Source organism: Leptonotus elevatus, chromosome 17 (genome assembly GCF_054856555.1).
Source record: "Leptonotus elevatus isolate MCC_2025b chromosome 17, RoL_Lele_1.0, whole genome shotgun sequence".
Lineage (NCBI taxonomy): Eukaryota > Metazoa > Chordata > Actinopteri > Syngnathiformes > Syngnathidae > Leptonotus > Leptonotus elevatus.
This window is the reverse complement of record NC_141255.1, coordinates 10,360,492-10,381,706: the sequence shown is the minus strand read 5'-3', so window position 1 is coordinate 10,381,706 and position 21,215 is coordinate 10,360,492. Positions and strand designations below refer to the sequence as shown.

The 21,215-nt window shown below is 46.6% G+C and overlaps 2 protein-coding genes across 2 annotated transcripts; both read left to right on the top strand.

Annotated features, from left to right (window-relative positions):
* The first annotated feature begins 17 nt into the window (after window positions 1-17).
* pthlha (parathyroid hormone-like hormone a) lies at window positions 18-14,456 on the top strand. Its single transcript, XM_086059621.1, has 6 exons — window positions 18-391; window positions 5,399-5,515; window positions 8,315-8,383; window positions 11,512-11,612; window positions 13,039-13,411; window positions 14,123-14,456. Exons 2-5 carry the CDS (start codon window positions 5,480-5,482, stop codon window positions 13,403-13,405), a joined length of 573 nt encoding a protein of 190 aa, XP_085915747.1. The 5' UTR covers window positions 18-391; window positions 5,399-5,479; the 3' UTR covers window positions 13,406-13,411; window positions 14,123-14,456.
* Window positions 14,457-15,265: 809 nt separating this feature from the next.
* mansc1 (MANSC domain containing 1) lies at window positions 15,266-21,207 on the top strand. The gene is made up of 8 exons (XM_086059075.1): window positions 15,266-15,351; window positions 15,939-16,063; window positions 16,142-16,239; window positions 16,379-16,481; window positions 17,473-17,725; window positions 18,621-18,861; window positions 18,936-19,076; window positions 19,212-21,207. Exons 1-8 carry the CDS (start codon window positions 15,313-15,315, stop codon window positions 20,213-20,215), a joined length of 2,004 nt encoding a protein of 667 aa, XP_085915201.1. The 5' UTR covers window positions 15,266-15,312; the 3' UTR covers window positions 20,216-21,207.
* Window positions 21,208-21,215: the final 8 nt, after the last annotated feature.

Genomic DNA, 21,215 nt, shown 5'->3' with positions numbered 1-21,215 from the left:
ATGACTGACGAACTACACCTACAATGTATGTCTTAGTGCAATTGTGTGTAGGAGTGTCTGTTGTCTCAAATGGTGTGCATGTGTGGAAGGGGACCATGGGGGCTCGCATGTATGCGCGCGCGCGTGTGTGTAATGCCAAAGTTTGCCTCGTAGTCTGGTTGTGCTTTGATGAGTTGCTAACTGCTAGCTGCATGTGCTTGATGTTTACAAGCGACACATCAAAGTTCTGCCAACATTCCACAAGCGCTGCTGCGCACCTGAGGGGGGCCCCGACGACCAGTGGCAACAGGAAGTCACCTTTGCTGCTCACAAGGTGGATGACAGGAAGTCCCGATGCCGTGTGGAGAGCAGGACGAGCTCCTCTCCGTTGATGCGTCCTTTCAGCTCTCAGGTGAAGAATTGTTGACTTTGTTGTTTACACTGTGGTGTCTTGAGATACAAGCTGAATTTGCTTGTAACTCAAAACTCACTTCCCTCACATAGTCTTATGAAAAGAAAAAACTTTTTCTATGAGAAAATAATCTTGACAAATAATGCTTTTGATCAAAGTGTGGAGAAATGATGTCATTTCAAAGCATGAACCCGATGAGTGGGTCACTGCTTCATGCTGCAATCCAATTGGTTGCGCTGCTCATGCCTCTGCAGACAGTTTTTCACAGAGGATAAAGAATGTATGCCTGAGAGTGCTATACTAGTCATCAATATCTGTTGCTTCTAATTCTGAAAACTATTTAACTAACTGTTAGCATGTGAATAGTGCTGTTTTATATTGTACGCCTTAAGCTAAGCAAACTTTGCTAAGGCACATGAGATGACATAAACACTTGAAAGCAATCGGCATGTAATGAGATTACAATTTGACAATCTTTTTGGAAGTTTGTGTCCGTGTTGACATCACTTCCTGTGTGCGAACTGCGAAAGCGTACACGGCTGCGCCACACAGGAAGCAGCAAGGATGACTCGCAATGAAGAACAAACGTTGAAATGGTGGAACGACCGCAGACCTCAGCGGGAATGTCGGGAATCTTCGAGCGCGTACGGAAAAAACACGGACGGCGCGATGTTGTCGCGATGACTCGCGCCACTTCCTGTCCATGCTGTGATGTCACGCGTGACTCATCAATGGCGCACTGTTTGTCGGAACAGCGTTGGCTGCAAAAGTCATCGCTGTAATTAGGAGAAAGACGGAATATGTCAGCCGCCTTTTTTGTGCCCTATGGAAACACGCACGCGCACACACACTCGTGCGCATATACGAGGTTTAAAATCTTTTTTTTTTCTAGAGCAGTTTTGCGAATCAATGACTTAATTTGAGGAGCAGCTTTCTAATTTCGAGGAGCACATTTTATTTGCTAATTAATCCCACAGACTTCTTAAGCAAGGCATTTATTAAACAATAAAAAAATATGACAATATAATGATTAAACAACTGCTTTTTTTAAATATATATAACAAAATAATAATCTTAAATTCACATTGAAATCCACCCATTTTTTTATTCATCTCGGGGGGGCGGCCATTTTGCCACCTAACCCGTATTCATTTGAATGTTCTTCACTTTAATGCATTTCCAGACCGCCGTCAGTGAAAAGTGGACTGATCAGTCAAGCACTAAATTCCAGTGTTGTTAAACACACGAGCCCTGTCAATCTTAGGTTAGCTAAGGAATTAGCATGGCTTTTCCGTCTTTTCCCATCACCTCTTGGTGAGAATGATACTTGTCGAAAATGTGGCTTATTCGACGAAGATTTCTGACTTGTGACCGACTCCTAATGTGATTAGCTGCAGCAGTAGCTAGCCAAAACTCATGGCTCGCTATCTGCTGCGGCGCAAGTAGCACCGAGCTTGCCTCGACCCCCGACCCCCGACTATCTGCGTTGCGCATGCATCCAGTCCAGCAATTTTGGATGCTTGATTAACAGTTTTGCTCTACATTGTTTTGATGAGGTGCAAAATGAACTGCCATGCGAAAACGCTTATTTTGAGCCTTGACACATTCACACAAAAACACATCTGCTCGCCCACATGCACAGCTCGTCCATGCAGACGCACACACATCCAGCCGCTGTTGAAAAGCATCTGACATAAGCAGCAGCAGCAGCAGCTCCTCATCACCTGGGATGTGGAAACACTGGATTCCCACAGAATGAGAAGGAGGAAGGAATGCTTGTGTGGGAACGCCGGAGGTCTTTCCTCACCTTCACGCTCAAACACACGCACACACACACACACACACACATGTGCGTGTGCCGCCCCGACGCACCTTTGAACCTGCTCGCCCGCTCTAAAAATAAACTTGCTGCTACACAAATAAACGTAAGCGTTCCACACGCACATGCAACATATGGACAAGATGGCCGACGTGTCAGGGCGCCCCGCGTAAGATGGCCGCCTGGAGGGCGTGCCAAGATCAGCTCGTTAAGTTAGTCATTAAGTTTGCCTCCGCCTTGGACGACACATCAAAGCGGCGCCCGCGGACCAAACGGAAGCGACCGACATGCAAAATGAGAAGCACGCGCGCCACACGGATTGGACACAACACACGCATACTAGAGGCGGCACATTGGCCTAGTGGTTGGCCCGTCTGCCTCACGGTTGGGAGGTTCAGGCTCTGAAGGTCAGCCTTGGGCCTTGCCTTTGTTCAAGAGCAACCACGTTAGTCCCTATGTGCCCTACATTAACGGGCGACCAATCTGTCGTTTGTCAATATGTGCACTGACATGGATTGGCGACCAGTCTGTTGTTTGTACTGAGGAAAGCAGTTCACTGGTGTAGAAAACGGCTGCTGTTGAAAGAAGCATTTGTTGTGTGTCAAGTAAGGAAGTGATGAGGCGTGAAAACACGCATTCGTGTACTCGCACGCATTTGGTCCGTGTGTGCGTGGCAACAGTCTAAAGTGACGCTAAGCAAGCCAAACGCACTCATTAGCCATCAGACGATTAATTGGCCTTAACAAGCCACTTGAGGCTCAGACCGGATGTCGTGCCAAAAAGCATTTTTTTCTGAAAAGACAACAATTTCGTTTATGAAAATGGGAAACTTTTCTGAAATTAGCTGGAAAATATAATAAAATGTGCAACTTTTAAGGGCAAATTTCTGTCTTCCGAAATGTTAAAAAAAGAATAATTAAATTAGGGAGAACACATGACTTTTATACGTCATGAGACTTTTGAACGTTGCTGTTTTAATGTTGATGTTTTGTTTTCGATTCGATGGGCTGCAGCAACGGCGAAGGTCACTCTTGGCTTCTCTTGACTGCTCGGGTTTTGAAAAGGCCACGCCGCCTCCAATTTGAAGGCGACTTGCTTGCAGAGACGGCGTCCCAGCAGGAACAGGAAGTGGACGAGTGTCACGCTGTCACCTTCGCCATCCTTCAAGCAAGTTCCCGCGCGCGCAGTAGGGCTAATGGCTAATGGCTAATTGCTAACGGCAGCCCGAGGGCGTTGCTCGCTCTCTGGCTAGCTGATGAAGATTTGAAATGAAGCCGCCTTTGCGGGAGTCACATGACCTTTGCGGACATTAGCGCCGCTCATTAGTCGTGCGATGCATGCTGGGAAATCCAAATGAGTCATTGTCTTTTGGTGGGGGGGGGGGGGGGGCGACTGGTGATGTCATTACACGCTACATCTAACATGCTACATGTTCGTTAGCTTCTTGGCTTCGCCCATGACTGCTGGGAAAACTACTTTTTTGATTAACATTCTATTGATTTAAGAAAAGTTAATTAATCTTTAATATGTATGTATGCATTGGCTAAAGTAATTGATGAAAAATGACCAATATTTCTTTTGACTGAACTTAAAACGTGATTCATCAATGAATGAGTAGCAGGCACTTAAGGCTTTCCAGTATGCTCAACGTTTTTGCGCAGCACCGCTGCTGTCTTGTTGCTCAACGCTACCATTTTGTTTGTCCACTTGTCTCTTTGTCTAATGACCGGGGGGTGGTCATCTTTGCAGCAGATGTGGTGGAAAAGAAAAAGCTTTAGGGAATACGGGAATGCTGGAAAAGGACATAGTTGGGAATCATCGGGCGAGGAGGACGAAGGTGCAAGTGCGAAGCGATGCTCTGGCAGCAGCCGAGCATGGCCGCGCGCTTTGGCCGGCCGCTTTTGTTTAGACTGACTTTGAAGGGCCGGGAAGCCTCGCTGGCTTTCTTCTCACTCTCAGATTCTTTTGCCTCCTCCCGCTTTCCAAGTGGGAACGCTTCCACACGCTTTCAAGCTTCCCTGGGAAGGCCGCGCTCGCTTTGTTTACATTGGGCAGGTGCTAGGCTAGGCTAACGGCTAACCAGAACAGGTGGAGGTTGGAGGGGTGGGGGGCTGCTGCTGCAACGCAGGCCTCTCCATCCTCACGGTGATCCCGTTGATCTTTATCACAACACGCCGCCGCCTGTGATTTCCTGCCAACGTCCAGCTTGTGAACTTCTTCTTTGCGCTCACGCTGGCGGAATGTTTTCACCTCTGGGCGCCGCCCTTTTTGGTCTTCTCTATCAGTGCGGGGCTGAAACACAAACAACCAAAAGCACCCGATTAAAACCAAAGCACCCTAAAAAGTGTGAAAGAGGCAGCGAAATGGCAATAGAACAGCCGTTGAGCTGGTGACATGGTGGCTGCGCTCGCGCGTGTGTGTGTGCGCGCACGTGCGCGTGCATGTGAGCATCTCCTGGGTGGCCTCATAAACAAGAACACCTGACCTCCCTTCTCCAAATAAAGAGTGAGACCACAGAAGAAGACGGAACATTCTTCTTCTCTTGTTGATCTCTAACATGTGCCGCCAGAGCGCGACCCACAACTGCCACCGAACCTTCCTCATCATCTTCCTCGCCAGCCTCCTCTCACCCACTTTATAGTGCAATTCGGCATTTGGCTTCCAATTTCAAAGACTTCCCTGTCCTTACCACTACGAGTAGACTTTCTTGAGTAATCGTCGATACCGAGCACCACTACCGTTTGTACTTTGGGTACATGACATTTCAATGGAGACAATGATAGATAATTGTGAGAAAAGACATTCCTTTCTGTGTTACTGACTTGTCAAACAGTCGCAGTGTAGCACTAGCTACTGGCGAGGAAAACTTACTGCAGTATCGGTCTGGAGTACTTGCCCTTTCATAATTGGAGAAAACTGGATTGGGCCACGCATTGTTGTCAAAATTATCATCAGAATGCTAACGTGATGGTATGTCATTTAAAAAATTAGAAGGAATTATTTTAGTCAAGTACAAAAATGTAGTGCACAACATGCACTTTTTTCTTTAAGATGATGACTAAAATAGATTTATTGTTTCTCATTAGATGTGTTCGAGGATGTAGTAGAGTACTGTATCAAAAATAGAATTATAGCCAGCACAGCTGATGTCACTATTGAAAAACTTTCCCTCTTTCTTTTTTTTTTAGGTCCACATTTGAAGGTTTTGTCCCATATTTGTGTTTTGAAAGTGAAGCGTGACTCTTGAGCGCTGACTGGAAGCTCCGGAAATGAGCGGTCGCCCGCTGCGATGGAACGCCGCAAAGGTAAGCACAGGCCAGGTGGCCGACATTTTGCAGGCGGGAAGCGCTAAAAATAGGAAGGTGCAGAAAATAGATGATGAGTTTGTGGAATGTTATTCTTTCCTGCACCACCAGTGTCCTCGAATGCACCGTGCGCCGCTTTTGGGCTGTGATGTGAGGAACTTCAATCTGGAAAAGTGAATCTCCCATCATGCATTGCACTCAGTCAGAGAAATCGTTTTCTGTTTGGGCATGCGTTGTGGCGTGGAAAGAAGTCAGGTGGCGTTTGCTAATTTTTGATAGGAGCGCAGTTCAGACCCCTGCCCTTTAGATGGCGCCAGCAAACGTTGATGTCCATTTTTAGCTTGAAATGTATTTCCAACATGCAGTCCTAAAAACAAAAACTGCAAAACAAACCAAGTGGGGGCATGAGCACCCCCCTCCACCAACCCCCTGCCTAGAAGGCATTGCGGCCACTGAGGCGTGTGTGTTGTGTGTTGTGGTTTCCTGTCAAGCTGTGAACAAGAAACTCAGTTTTACATGCTGACGTTAAAAGCCACACGCTTGAAAAAGACACACTTTTATTTTTTAGACCGTGTGTGTGTGCGTGCGCGCGCATCTGTCTGTCTGTGAGAGTGCGTGAGTGTGGGTCGTTGTGGCGACATGTTAATTAGGAGCAAGAGGCGGCGTACAAGTAGACGGGGATTTTGGCTACTACGCTAAACCGTCCAAGCCCGCAACCCAGCGGTCCTGCCAGAACGTCAAGACACGCCCACGTCACGCATGCAGTCTCTTTTTTTCATTCTTTTTCAAATTGTGCTAATTTGTTGTCATGAGTCAATTGTCACTTTTGAACATGGCAAAACTTGTGCTGCTTTTCCATGAGACTTTTTCAAGGCCGAGTGGTTGCAATGAAAGCGCTTTTGAGAACCATCTCTGAGGTGGTTCTAAAACGCAGGCCGAGTGGGGCCGTGTGGTAACTGTCATCTGATTGGCTGATAGATGCGGGAAGGAGCTCTGCTGCACACGCCCATTTCCTGGTTTTACACCAGCGAGACAAAGCCGCCTGTCAAAGAAGTCATAGAAATACAATAATAGTGTTATCGAACAATACTGAACCATTATGTACTTACTAATGGATGAAATATTGAAGTATGGAGTAAAAATCTCGAGCAGCCACTCAAAATCACAATCGCACTACTTCATCCTTGGTACATATGAAATTGTAAATATGGTTAAATTTTGTTGTAAAGCACAATATGTGTACTGTATTATTGTCTTTCGTATGTGTGAAAGCTTGTGTGCATTTGAGTCCGTGATCCTGTCCCAACCCCGCCGGCTTTTTGCTGGACGCAGAAAAGCAACAGAGGCCGCGTGGTGCCAGGCCAAGCGGGATGGTGCTGATGGAAAAGCAGCATTAGCTACCAAATTAGCAACACATGCTGTCACCTGCTACCATAGCACTAGCATGTTACTGATAAGATAGTTTTAGCACGCCAAAAAGTAGCGTTAGCTCATTTTAGTACATAAGGCTGTGATTGGCCACTGGTGTCAGTGTGTTTGTGGTTTTGGTTGCCCTGGCAACCTCAAACGTCCAATGACACGGTGGACCTGTACAAGCCCTTTCACCCCCACTCTGCTCTTCTGTTTCACTGCCTCGTTTGACGACAGCTCATGCAGGACCTCCAACCACATCCTGACTTCTTTTTGATTCTTTATTATCACTTTTTGTTGCTTTTTATCACGCTTTCAAATCATTTTAATGGTTTTAAAATGTTTATATTGCTTTGACTGCTCCTTTCAACTTCCTGTTTACATTCACAAGTTAGCTTAGCGACCACCTACCAGCACGTATGACTCATGGGTGTGTGTGTGTGTGTGTGTGTGTGTGTGCGCGCGCGCGCGCGTGCGTGTGTGTGTGTGTGCGCGCGCGCGCGCGCGTGCATCTACTTTTCTTGCACTGTGAACGCATCGACACACTCACTGACTTCGACACTTGACTTAATTATACTCGATTTGGACTCTACTGTATTTTCCTTCACTTGATAGTACTTGACTAGTTTCGTGTAGGCTTTAAAGCTCGTTCATGGTCATCTGAAGATTTTTTTTTTTTTTAGAAAAGTAAAATAAAAATGACTAACCATGAAGTGGCATGTTTGTCAAGCCTGAAGGTCAGCAGAAAGACGTGAAAGTGATTTTCCGTCATGACGACACAAACGGGTTTTTATCCTCCTGAAGCTCAAGGTCGTCGCCCTTGCTCATCCGTCGTTTAATACTCGGCGGGCGGGCTTTCCACACAAGCTTTTTGAGGCCGCCGTGACATCGGCACGTGCAATTCTTAAATGCATGAATGAGGTTAGTGTGCGTGGCGACGGAGGCGGAGGGGGGGGGGCGACCTTACAACGGGGACCTCGTGACCTTACAATGACAATACACTCACACGTGCTAATGCTAAGGCTAAGTGTGGGCAGGTATAAAATAACCTCAGGCTACAATCTTAACAAGTACTGAAAGTCAAGTACAAGAAAATACATGAAGTACCGAGGTTAGCAAACAGGAAGCTCTAATCTGGTTAACCAAAATGTCATTCCTTGTAAAGTCCAAGTCTCACGTATGGGAGGTTCAAATCAGGCAAACACAAAATTCACGTCTGGTAAATTGGAAGTTTAAATTTAGCAAACAAGAAGTTTAAGTGATTGACTGATGAGCAGTATGAAAGTGCAAGATTAGTAAACATGAAGTTGAAATCTGGCAAGCAGGAAGTCAAAGTCTCCAAAATGACAGTCAAATATTTGATGTCACGTGCTGTCATTCTTTTGACAGGTGCTAACGTCTTTGCCTGATGCCCCCTACTGGACAGAATGCATGCACGATTTCCTGGGTGACAGGAAGGTGAGGCGATAACTTCGATAAGAGTGTTTGTGGAGTCACAATGTCAATGTTGATCCAATGCGTTGCGGCCATCTTGGCGGAGGTTGACGGCGGGGCAGCCATTTGCAATGTGAGGAATTCCCCACAACGCACGCACACTTTGTTTGACTCGATCCCGTCACAGGAAGTCCACAAAAGACGCCGACTCGCTCGCTTGCCGCCACATGCACACCCTAAGAAACATGACACGCAGACACCGTTAGCCTCATTGGCACCCGTGTGTGTGTGTGCGTGTACGTGTGCAGGGTTATTTAACATTGACAGTTACACACACAAATGCCCAAACTCACATCTTTCTCACACGCACACACACAAAAATGCCCTCTCACGCATTCACGCTCACTAATACAATCATACACTTAAACTCTAACACACACGTGTATATACACTCAATATTACACACACAACCCACACACTTGTACACTCTCAAAAACACACTTATCTCACACACACTTATCGCACGCACACAAATGCGCACATGCAAGGAGTGAGCGCCAAAACGCTCTGTGGCCTTGAGAAGTTTCCACAGTTCTGGAAGGCGTTAGCGAGGCGGCGGCGGCGCGGATCCTTTGAACGTCTCCCCGGCCTACCACAACTCTTCACTCGTTAGCGTACCACAACTGTTAGCTTATTAGCGCCACACACTCGTTAGCCGGCGACACGTCTGTCTGGCGCGTCACTTTGATGGATGTCGACAAGCAAGATGACGCCGCGGGAAAGCGTCATCCCGCGGGGACGTCCCAGCCGGGCGGAGACGAAAGTGACGTAAACAAACAAACGCACCCGCAAGAACACACACTACGTGACTCACAAGCAAAATACAACACACAAAGGACAATTGTGGGCCACGTGACTGTTGCATGTCACTCACATGATACATGTCAGTCACATGACTCGCTTGTGAGTCACTTGTCAGTTACAGGTCGCTCACGTGTCCTGTCTGGCGTGTTGGTCACATGACTTTTACTTGTCAGTCACGAGACTCTTCTGTCAAACACTCGTCAATAACGTGACAACGTGTCAATCACACGACTCGAGTGTGTGTGTGTATCCGGATTGGCGTGACGTTGCGGAATATTCCATCTTGTGATGTCACAGTGATGAGTCGTCGGGCTTTCCCGCCTCGTTCGCTTCAGAGGAGTTGGCGGCAGCAGTGTTGTCGTTTTCTTGTGTCGCGTCCAAACCAAACCACGACACCTCGTCTTTGCCCAGTACCACCGCCGCGCTTTCTCACAATTCCCCCAGTTCCCCGACAGCCTGTTGTCCCCTCAGGGACGTCACACCACTACCTTGGCCCATAAAGCGTGCTAGCATGCAGATGTCATACATAGCATGCCACATGCTAACAGGCTAGCAGGTGCTCACAAGCTTGATTGTTGTCCCTGGTCCCGGTTCCGTGTGTTTGTGCGAAAGTGTCGCGTTTCTTCACCACAGTGCCGTGACAATGCTGACTCAGCGGGAGGACGCCATCTTGGTGCGTGCGTGTGTGCTGATGAAGCGGCAAAAAGTCTTCTTTTTTTCCGTGCTGCTAAAAATAGATCCTTCAAAGAGCAGACGTGTTGGATTAAGTGTCTGCACACGTTTCCACGACGACGCAAATACATCAAATTACCCTGCTGCTTTTCACGACGCGACTAAACAAGAAATTCAAGACTGGCTGACAGGAAGTTCTAGTTTTGCTAACAGGAAGTTCAAGTCTTGCGAAAAGGATGTGCAAGACTGGCTAACAAACAGGAAGTGCTAACAGTTTGTAGCTGTGTCCAAATTCCTGGGTTGGATCTTCCGAAGGCCGAATTCAACTCAACCGCACATTAGTGTCCAACTTCACAAGGCCTTCAAACCTGGCCTTCGTTTCTATGGAAACGGGCCCTGAGCAAAGGCTGTTTGGATCACACTTTCATAGCCGACATTGTTCCAACTCTTCTTCTACATCGACTCGTTGGTGAACACCAACAGCATGGCTGCCATGGCAGTATGTTCAGCAGAGCCCCTCCCGCGCCCGATGCTGGCTGCTGATTGGTTGTTTACGAAGATTCACAAGTGAGTGACAGACTTTCTGAGGAAGCTCATTTCAAGCGGGCCTTGCATGCAGCCATGTTGGATGTCGAAAAGAGGAGGAGGATGAAGAGTTTGTTGCGGACCGCGATGCATGTAAATTGTGACTTCCTTCCTGTTGAAGGCATGTCAGCGAAAATGGGACGAAGATGATGATGTGCTCAGTTACGTAACGTCCTGATGTTTGTTAGCATGCCGGTTGAGTCATTTGGTCGTTATTGAACATTAGCGTCTGATGGTCATCATGACATCAATGGCAGCATCTTTGCCGTGTCAATTAGCATCATTGGCTTCATTAGCATCATGGCGGTGTGCGTCACCAAAGTGCCACACGTCGCTTCTTCTTCTTCTCGCTAGCTTGGCAACGGCCTTCCTCACGCCGTCCCAGCAAAACAGTCGGGATCACCATCAAGGCAATGATGTCATACGCAGGCCAAAGGTCAACCACGTATGCGCGTGGGTGTTTTCACAGTGTACGACTTGGTGGATTAGTGTGCAGTAGTTAGTACATAAGTGTGTGTGTGTTCTTCTGGTGTGTTTTCGGTTGTGGCGGGGGGGAGGGGGGGCTGGAAGGGGTTTCACTTTTGGAAGTAAGGAAGATGAGGACTTTTTGAACAGCCGTAATGCGGACAAGGATGGTCACGTCCGTCCGTCTGTCATCAGGCCGTCTCTTGGCATGGAAACCTCCTTTACGGGGACCCTCCCTCCTCCCGAGGCTCCGCCCCTCAGCGAACGCCCGCCCGCCCGGTCGCTCTCCCGCTGATCCCGAAGCCGCTCGCGGCATTCCCGCATCCGCGCAACATCTGGAAACACGCACACACGCACACGCAGTCTGCTCAAGTTTACGCGCAACAACAAAAACCAGAAGCAGAAGAACATCTTGGATCTCCTCCTTGACTTTCCATCTTGGAACTTTTTTTTAAAATTATTATTATTCCTATTTGTGACAAAGTCTACAGAGGGAATGTAAGTTTTCTGCCGAGCGTCTTGGTGTGTGAGTGCATCCGCTCAAGCTGCTCGTGTGTCATTTGCAGACGCGTGCGCCCGACATGTCCAGCGTCCGCGCCATCTTCCTGGCCGCCTTCCTCCTCTGCTCACCCGACGCCAACTGGGCTCGACCCGCCGACGCCAGAATGTAAGTTCCGCTTCTTACTCGCCATCCTCATCCTTTCTTCATCCTCACATACGCAACTCCTCTTCCTCGCGCTTCAGCCACCACTTGCACTCGCACGCCTTCACGTGGGCGCGAATTTGATGCAAGAAAAAGAAAAACATCGTTTTACAAGAGGTTAAAAGTCAGATACGGTAGAAGAGAAATGTCCTCATTTGATTAGAAAAATCGAATCACAAGGCAAAGGTCATTTTGCAAGAAAAAGTGTGCATTCGACACAAAAGTCCTCATTTTCCCATTTAAAAAGAAAACTTTTCAGTGAAGAAGGTCCACATTTCAGAAAAAAAACTTTAAATTTGACAAGTTATTTTATTTCTAAAAAGTCACAGCACAAGAAAAATGTTTTATTTTACAAGAAAATCTTTTACAATTTAAAGTAAAATTATTTTCCAATAAGTCCAAAATAAAAACGTGAAAATGTTACAAAAAATGTGGATCAGAATATCTTAAGAACATTTTTTTTTATTGAGAATGATCATTTAAAAATACAGTAAAATCATTTTACAGCAAAAAAAAAAAAGATCACAAGAAAGTTAGAATTTTACAACAAAACACTTTTTCATGTCACAGAAAAAGTCGTAATTTTACAACAACAACAAAAGAGACAAGTCATTTGACAAGAAATTGTGTCATTTTGTGAGAAAATGCTGCAACTATAAGAAAAAGCATTTATTTGTTTTCAATGTACAAGAAAAAGATTTTGAGGACAGGTGATTCGTCGGCTTCAAAGTTGATTGACCAAATTTGGGTCCGATTTGGATCAGGCAACGGGCCGCCGTCGGACATGTGTCCGTGTGGATGGTGAGTTCCGCGGCGTCCCGCTGATCTTGTTCCGGGCCAGGGAGCTTTGACGAGGGCGGGCGGGGTCGGGCGGAGGTCGGGGTAGGGGGACGGCGGAGGCCGGCCGGGCGTGTTGCTGTTTGTGTGCTGAGAGCAGGTCGGCGTGGGGTTCCCAGGCTCCCCGCCCTCGGCCTTGGTGTTTGTTTAGGACTGGAGTGGCCTGAGCCAGCTGAGAAACTCGATCAGGGCCGGCCAGCGGGAAAGATAACAGCGCACGGAAGCACAACAGAAACAAAGAGAAGAGCGCCGCCCGTCTTGGCCATCTGGACGGAATCAAAGCGGAGCAGACGTAGCTTCTTCTAATGCGCCTATCGCCAACAAAGTGGAGGAGAAGTGTGTGTCAGGCTGCGACGCCACCTTGTGGACACGTCACAAGTTGACCTGTCAACAGAAAAACCGCAGACATCCAAATTCAACAAAAACGAAGCTTCATTTGAAATGAGAAAAAAAAAGTCAAATCTACTTGAAAGAGCTTAAGAATTTCAAAAGGAAAAACATCAGATGTTAATCTTACAAGCGAGTCAGAAATTCAACACGAGCTTTTTTGCAGGCGGCGATCGGTGACCCACGCCCAGCTGATGCACGACAAAGGCCGCACGCTGCAGGACTTCAAGCGGCGCATGTGGCTGCAAGAGCTCCTGGATGAGGTCCACACGGCTGAGATCCGCCAGCTGCCGCTTCCCGAGGCGGGCCCTGCCATCCTGCCGCCCTTCTCCAAAGCGTCGGCGCCGAGCAAGAGTTTGCCAGCAGACTGGTCGGCGGAGGAGCGCGAGGCCACCAACCTGCCGCAGGAAACTGACAAGAGCTTCAAAGACGGCAAGCGGCGCAAGAAAGGACGGCCCGGCAGGAGGAAGGACGGAGACAAGAGGAAGAGGAGGGCCCGATCCCCGGCAGGGCGGTGGGTCCTACGGCTCTAAACGCAGGTGGGCGGCAACCGCAAAATCAGTCATCATCATCGCAACAATGCAATACACCAAATGAGGAAAATCATGTTTTCAGCCATAGATTACTAGCGCGCCTGAATTGGCCATGCAGCCATCTTACTAGTGACATACTTGTCTGTGGCTGCCTTCAATGATTGTATAACCTCACTGCACACAAGTAGAACAAAAATACTCAAGTACTAAATAACTTCTGATTGATTGATCGATGGATCGATCGTTAGCACCCATACAGGAAATGTTCCTAAATGATGAGATGATTGATGGCATCATTGATTATTCTTTGGCAGGTGACTTGACCCCCATTGCATTTGTAGGGACAAGACGTGTACTAGTACACGGACAATTAAGAAGCTGAAGAAATGTTATGTGAACACCCCAAAAAGGTTCAGAATTGCCCCAACTTAGTTCCTTGCCACCAAGATGGCGCCAAAGCCATACATTTAAATTAGACAAGGTTAAAGCCCTTCTTTGTGTTGGTGGTTGAATATTAAATTAGGATGAAATAATTCCAGATCAATGAATTTGTATTGAAGAATGTCTTTTGTAACATTTTACATTGTGATATATGTTACAGCTCTTGTGTAATATGTGCATTTTATTTTTTATTGTAAATGAATTGTTGGATTGAATAAAGTGTTTTAAAAAAGTTATTAATTCTATTAATTGACCTGAATTGTCTTTTTTGTGCAGGACCGTGCATCGAGCGGAAGTGGACCCCTAAACAGTCGTCTTGCTGTTTGGAAAGAAAAGAAACGAAAGGAAAAGATGGATATTTATTGTGTAAATAGAAAGCAGTAGAATAGAAAATGACGTGAAAATGAAATATTTTTTTTATTCCAACATGTGTTGTAATTTATTTGGTTTGAATGTTGTATTTATTTGATGTCTTTTTTGACGGTCATGCACTTTACGCCGACAAACAAGAAGACTTTGCTCTTTTGTTGACTTGGAGTTCATCTTCTGTCAATGACGCCCCCTGGCGGTTGCTTTTGGCACTTGCACTGAGATTAAACATTTGACACAAGCTTGTGCTCGACTGGTTTTCTCTTGCTCGCTTCCGGAAAGTGGGAAAGATTCACATGCATGTGATTATTGCAAGTTATAAGAGTAATCTGTCATTTTAAAACAAAAACGAGTACAATTTCAACAACATTATGAATGTTTTTTTGTGTGCAATTTGGGGATCGTTTATGAAAAGCGTTGGGGACGGGGGTGAAGCGTCGAAATTTCAATTTGTGCATCCGTTTGAAAAGAGGACGCAGTTGTCCGCCTGTAGCCAATGTTGACATCAAAATACTGTTGTACAGTACAGTACAAGTTGTGGCAGTGCATGTGGTGGGGGCATTAAAAGCTTCCACAGCTGCTAGTGGACATTTTGCAATATGCAATCAATATTTGGACATGTTACCACAAATGAATTGTTGGCATTGCAAAGGTCGTCCAGCAGCATTTTCTACTAAGTCGTATTCCTCTGCTCGCCAAACGTGGACTTTTTGTTTTGTTTTAACCCTTCACAACTTAGTGCCTCAAACCAGTCGTCAGTTGCAGCAAGATGTCCTTAGAGTGGTCGTCAGTGCGCCCTCCAGTGGACCAAATGGGCACCACAATCATTCCCAATGAGCAAGACCATCTGTTAGTACATGTCTTGATTGATAAAATAATTTCAAATATTGAGGTTACATATTTGCTTCGCTTGGTTCTCCCTTCTTCCGTCCCTGACTGACGTCGTGTTGTTCTTGGGCAGCGTTGACGGCAGCCGCCGTTGTAACGTCTCACGTGGCCTGTTGGTGGCAGCGGACCCCCGTCTGGTGCATAGTTGAGGCATCGAAGAAGAAAACGCGGAAGAAGGCAGCACGGCAAGCAGGTGGGCACTGGGCAGCATGTCTCCACCCGGAGGGAAGATCAATAGACCCAAAACCGTAAGAAAATTATGCGAGATCTAACAAACAAGTAACCACGCGCATTCAAGGACCTTGACATTTCACTTAACAAACTTACTGGACTTCTTTAAACGCAGAATAAACTTAGTACAGCAGCCAGTTTAGCATTAGCTTGCGCTGTATTATTATTTTGTTGATTGCAGAAATAAGAACAACGTTCGCTTCTCAGGAGCTCGAGGCAATTGAGTGTTTTATCATAGGAGTTAGAATAAACATAAAAATGATGTGCGGTGGCAAAAGTTAGAAATTTAATGCATACAGTCCAGTGCCTTATTGTATGGTAAATCATCGTAAAACCTAGCATAAATGTGCTGGTTTGGGAGGAGCTGAAATAAACATGTTTGACTGCAGAAAAATAAAAAATTTCTATCAGTTGGAATAAATAATGTTTTGTTGTAGGAGTTGGAATCTTAATGTTATGTTGTAGAAGTAAGTAAATGCTTTTACCATGAGAGTTTTGAGTGAACATTTATTGTATATGCTACAAAAAAAAAGAGTAGGATGTGGAATGAAGGTGATTCTTTGTGCTATGATGTGCCGTCGTTGATGTGGTGTTTTTGTTGCAGGAGTTGGGCAAGAAGCTGTTCAAACGCCGCCGTGTCCTGGGGCGACAGAAAAAGAAGCGACATCAGATCGTCGGCGCTGTAGTAGACCAAGGCCTCATCACCATCCATCATCTCAAGAAGAGGATGTCAGTTGCTCACTAGCATCACCACCACCAATGCGTGCGCGCAACATGTTTAATAAGAATGTTTGTTCCTCATGGCAGAACGAGTCCCAGGGCTAACATCACGTTGTCGGGGAAGAAGAAGCGAAAGCTCATCAAGCAGCTGCAGCACCTCCAAAAGGACAAAGACGCAATGAAAGGTAACCTTTTGCGGGGGGGACGTGGGATTACAGCCCCACACTTGGGCTCAGACAATGTGATTTATATAGTGGGCCTTCATTTTCTTATGTGGATCCAAATTTGTAATGTGAATGTGTGTGTTGTGTGTGTCGTGGCCAGTTGAAGGTGCAGCTGCCCCACCAAAAAAGAAAGCGCGCAAGAAGAAAACGACGAAGACGACGACAACAACCTGTGAGGACGTCAACATGGCCAATGTGGAATAACTGCAAATACTTCCATTGACTTCACCCGTAATGTTTAACATCAATGCTGCCTAAATAGCAATATGTAAATGTAGTTAACATCACGCATAAAAGTGAATGATATTCCTTTTGTCGTTGACAATTTTGGATCTTTTGTTTGCATCAACCTATACGCTGCAGAGAAAATGCGCGCGTATGTACTCTTCGCTGTACCACATTCTTTTATGTACATTGTTTAAAAAAAACACATTGAATAAATGCAGTCAGTCCATTTTACATTACAATATATTTGCATCAGGTGCTTTTTTTGTGCAATATTTTTGTATTAAATTATTTCATTTGATCTCTTGCAGTTGATGAGGATGTGGATTATTTAACTGAGATTTGAAGACAAATGGATGTGATTGATCAGCGTGCTGGCCAAATGAAGTCTCAGGCGTTACAAATAATGAAAAAAAAAATATGTTTAATACTAAAAAAAAAGTTATTCAAATACAAAAGACAAATATTTTAAAAAAGAAGATTAAAAATAGACAAATATAATGAACAAAATAAGAAAAATATAAATTATTAAAATGATAAAAAATACAAAAATATATATTTTTTAAAAGACTGATTGAAATAAAAATTTCTTGCAAAATATGACAAAAATCACAATTCAAATAAGAAAAGCCCCAAAAACTTTGCAATAATTAAAATAAAAAAGGAATAAGAAAAATACAAACTAAGTTAATTATTAAATTAATAAGGATTATGTAGGCAGCTTTTTTTCTAATAAACATAAAAAGACAAAACTAATGATTCACTTAGCAATAGATGAAAATAAGATTTGAAATTGGCATAGCCTAAAAATAAGAATAGACAAATCGGAATACGATCAAAATATGCTCAGATGAAATGGGAAAAATAAAGATTCAATTAAAAACATGAAGTTTAAGAATACAGTACGACTACAATCAAACCAAATGTAATAAGACTGATCCTGTCCTAAAAAGAAGGGGCGTGTGGCAGCCCCGCCCCCCTGCATCCCTCCCCCCTCCCGGAGGACAAAGCCAAAAATGGGTCATCTGCTCGGAACCAGCAAGCATCCTTGTCTCCGTGTTTCAAGACGAGCAGCTGCCGGCGGGCTCGGTTCGGTTCGGCTCGCTTGGCTTATTCATCCGCGGCGGAGGACGACTCGGGTGGGAAGGCCGATGACGGAACCGCGCGACTGAACCGGACCGACCGACGAATAGCGGCGCATCCGGCAGGTGCGTACGTTGACGTGAGTACGCGCGCGCGACGGAACCAGGCGGTCCCAGAAGCGGTCGAACCTGCGGACGGAACCAGCGTGAGCGGCGTGACGTCACGCGCGGATAGGGAGCGATGAAACGTATATTGTGTGTGCGTGCCCAATAATGGCGAATTGGTGACGTCACTGGCTGGCTAACAAAGACGACAAACATTTTTGAGTTTGTTTGGCGAGCTAGCTGCGTTAGCCTCGGATTGGGCAAACATGACTCGGCACAAATCGATCCTATTTGATGGATGAGTGCAATTAACGACGACGCTGATTATTGTGATTTGTTACGTCATTCCTGGGCTCGATGCAAGGTTCACTCGTGCACTGTGCAGGCAAAGTCCTTCTGAGTGCACTTTGGACGCCAGAGGTTCTGCTCAAGCTCACAAGAAGAAGAAGTTGAGCTTACGCCTCCGCCATGCAGGTCTTCACTTTTTTCTCTCTTGTCCTCGCTGACCCCAAAGAAAATATTAACAATTTGGATTTTTGCTCGTCTTTCTTCAAATGTTCTTGTCAAGCGTAAGGGACGCACGCTCCCTTGCAATATCTCAGCAACGCTTGCTCGGTTTCTTATCTTATTTTAGGTTCCTCAAAACAAATCTTGCGCCATTCGGTTCTTGAAAAAGGAAAGCAAGCAGTCGAGCTTGTGGGCTTGCGGTAACTTTCAGCAGGTACCCACACATACACGTTGGCAACTGGGTCGGCGCAAGGACTGAGCAACGGATTGGTCACTAGCCAATGTTCTAGACAAAGGAGGGACTGGTCACCAGTCCATTGTTTGTCTCCGTGGGCCCTGACAGACTGGCGACCAATCCGACATGATGTGATGAATCCGTGTCCTGCGTTTGATCTTGAACTTGATGCCGTTTGTCCCGAGCAGATTTTCCGCCAGCGCGTGGGCCCTTCTTCCGCTATGATTCGGGTGCCGGCCCTGGCGCTGGTGCTGGCGCTGACGCTGGCGTGCGTCCACTCACAACGCGAGCCCTGCTTCTCCCGGCAGCACCAGAACGCCGCGGTCAACACCAGGGCGGCCATCACCGCCGTGGGCGCCCCCGTGGCCCGATCGCTGGCCAACGAACAGGAATGTGTGCTGGCCTGCTGCTCCCAGCCGGTGCAACAGGGTGAGCGCCACGTCGTCCTGACGTCGTTGTGACGTGGTGGTGACATCATCATCATCGCGTTGTTGTTTGTGCAGGCGCCAAGTGCAACATGGTCGTGTTCAACGGAAACAAACGCGCCGGCGAAGACAACTGCTTCCTGTACCACTGCCCCAATGAGCGCGACTGTCCGCTGATGAAGGCGCCGCCCGGCGTGCGCACCTATGACATTTTCAAAGGTAAGCGCTTCTTTTTCCTGTTTGCTCAGTAGTCATGTGCTCACTTCCTGTCACGTGGTTTACTCACTTCCTGGTCTTGTCTAGTTGATTCAAGTGTCATCTTCTCCTCATTTCCTATTGTGGTTTCCCTCACAGGTGTGATCCACCCAAGCACCGCCCGTCCTGTTGCTACGACAATCAGCACCTGCCGACCATTTGCCACAACGACGATAGCCGCCACCCCGGCGCCTGCGCCTACCACCGCCGGCGATGCGGCCTTAGCACCCGTTCTCGTAACGACGACTGCCCCCAAGCGAATGGACAAGATGGCAAAAAAACAAAACAAGACAAAAACCAACAAAAAGACAAAAAGTCATCTGGCCAATGAGGAGGCGGGGCCAAGAACTGCTGACAAACTGCCCATAAACACTCCACCTGCAGTGACTCCACCTCCTACAAGTCCGCCCCCTCCTCCTACGACTCCACCTACTACTACTACTACTGCTGCCGTGACACCGCCTCCTATGACCATGACCCCACCTACAACCAATGTGACTCCACCTCCTATTATCATGACTCCTCCCACTACAATATGGAGTCCGCTTCCTACAGCCACAACACTTCCAACTACCACCACGCTGCTCGCTCCTGTCACCACGCCGCCCCCTCCTAGCACCACGACTCCACCTCCTAGCACCACGACTCCGCCTCCTAGCACCACGACTCCGCCTCCTAGCACCACGACTCCACCTCCTAGCACCACGACTCCGCCTCCTAGCACCACGACTCCGCCTCCTAGCACCACGACTCCGCCTACTACAACCGCCATGACTCCTCCTTTGACTGTGACTCCTACTACGATCCCTCCTCCTACGACAAGCGCGCCTTCTTCAATTCTGACCACGCCCACTTCGATAACGTCTAGCAGTAGGCTGAGTCAGACGCCCAAGGTGCTGGTCGGTCCCCTCAGCGACACAGCCCAGAACACTAGCGTGAAAATGGCGACGGGGTCACTAAAGAGTGGCGCGGTGGCGTTGATGGTGCTGGGCGCTGTGGCGCTGATGCTGGCGCTGGCGACGGGCGGGCGCAAGGCCATGGAGTCTTTCGATAGACGCCATTACACGAGGCTGGAGCTCAATGATCTCCACTACGACCTGTGAAGCGGCTCCTGTTGGTCGTATTGTGGGCAGAAGTGGTCCTGGGGGTCCAGTCAGCGCACAGGTTGACAAAGTTTGTCTTTGGAGACCAGTCGGGAGTCGGACACATGTTTGTGATGCTGCCAAACTCAGGAAGACGCTCTTCAACTTCACTTTGGGACTCACACGAGACTTGACCTCATAATATCGGGCTGTCATTTCATCAACTTTGGGCCGCAACTCATGTTTATTTGAGTAATCGATTAGGTTAGTCTGATAAAGGGAATCATTTTTCATTTACATTGCTTGATTGAATATGTCAAAGTGACGGTGCATAAAATTAGCAAAGAAAATTTATTTTGATCCACTTCCACGTTTGGTCCGTAACATCCATCAGAAAATCGGCAACAATTTTAATGATTGTTTTCTAAAGTAAAAGCAGATGGCGTCTTATTTTGAAAGTGAATCAGTCCACTTTCATCGAGAACTTGACAAATCAGAATATTTCCTGATAAGAAACTGAAATCCAGAGGACGTGGACAATTTTTAATTCAACAGTAGCTCTAAATGATTAATGGATTATCAAAATAGTTATAAAATTTTATAATCAAATATGTGTCCATTTATCAATGAATTGTTGCACCTCTACTCACTTGCATGTCTTATTCCTTCCTACACACTCACTCAATACCACACACACACTTTGGATGTAACACACACGTTTTAAGATTGAACGCTTTTGATGATTTTGTTGTATTTGAGCTTTTCTTATAGCCGTTGTTTATGCTGCAGTACCGCTCTTGACCACGCGGTGGCGGCAGCAGCAGGCCCAATCGTATACGGCCCAATCACTAGTCACTTGCTTTTTAAAAGCTTCTTTTTCTTTTTTTGCTCATATTTGTCAGATTTTTCATGCTGATGTATTCAATCCAAAACGGATTTTATTCTCCAACCAAGCAACGCTTTTTGCAGAAGTTTTCTTCTTGTATGCATTAAAAATGTGAATTTGTCATTTACACGTAAA

Excerpts from the sequence above, each read along its gene's own strand:
- pthlha (XM_086059621.1), top strand. The coding sequence starts at position 5,480 with ATGAGCGGTCGCCCGCTGCGATGGAACGCCGCAAAG. Across the intron at positions 5,516-8,314 it reads TGCGATGGAACGCCGCAAAG|GTGCTAACGTCTTTGCCTGA; the intron begins GTAAGCACAGGC and ends TTCTTTTGACAG. Across the intron at positions 11,613-13,038 it reads CGACCCGCCGACGCCAGAAT|GCGGCGATCGGTGACCCACG; the intron begins GTAAGTTCCGCT and ends GCTTTTTTGCAG.
- mansc1 (XM_086059075.1), top strand. The coding sequence starts at position 15,313 with ATGTCTCCACCCGGAGGGAAGATCAATAGACCCAAAACC. Across the intron at positions 15,352-15,938 it reads AGATCAATAGACCCAAAACC|GAGTTGGGCAAGAAGCTGTT; the intron begins GTAAGAAAATTA and ends TTTTTGTTGCAG. Across the intron at positions 16,482-17,472 it reads AACATGGCCAATGTGGAATA|CCCCGCCCCCCTGCATCCCT; the intron begins ACTGCAAATACT and ends GGCGTGTGGCAG.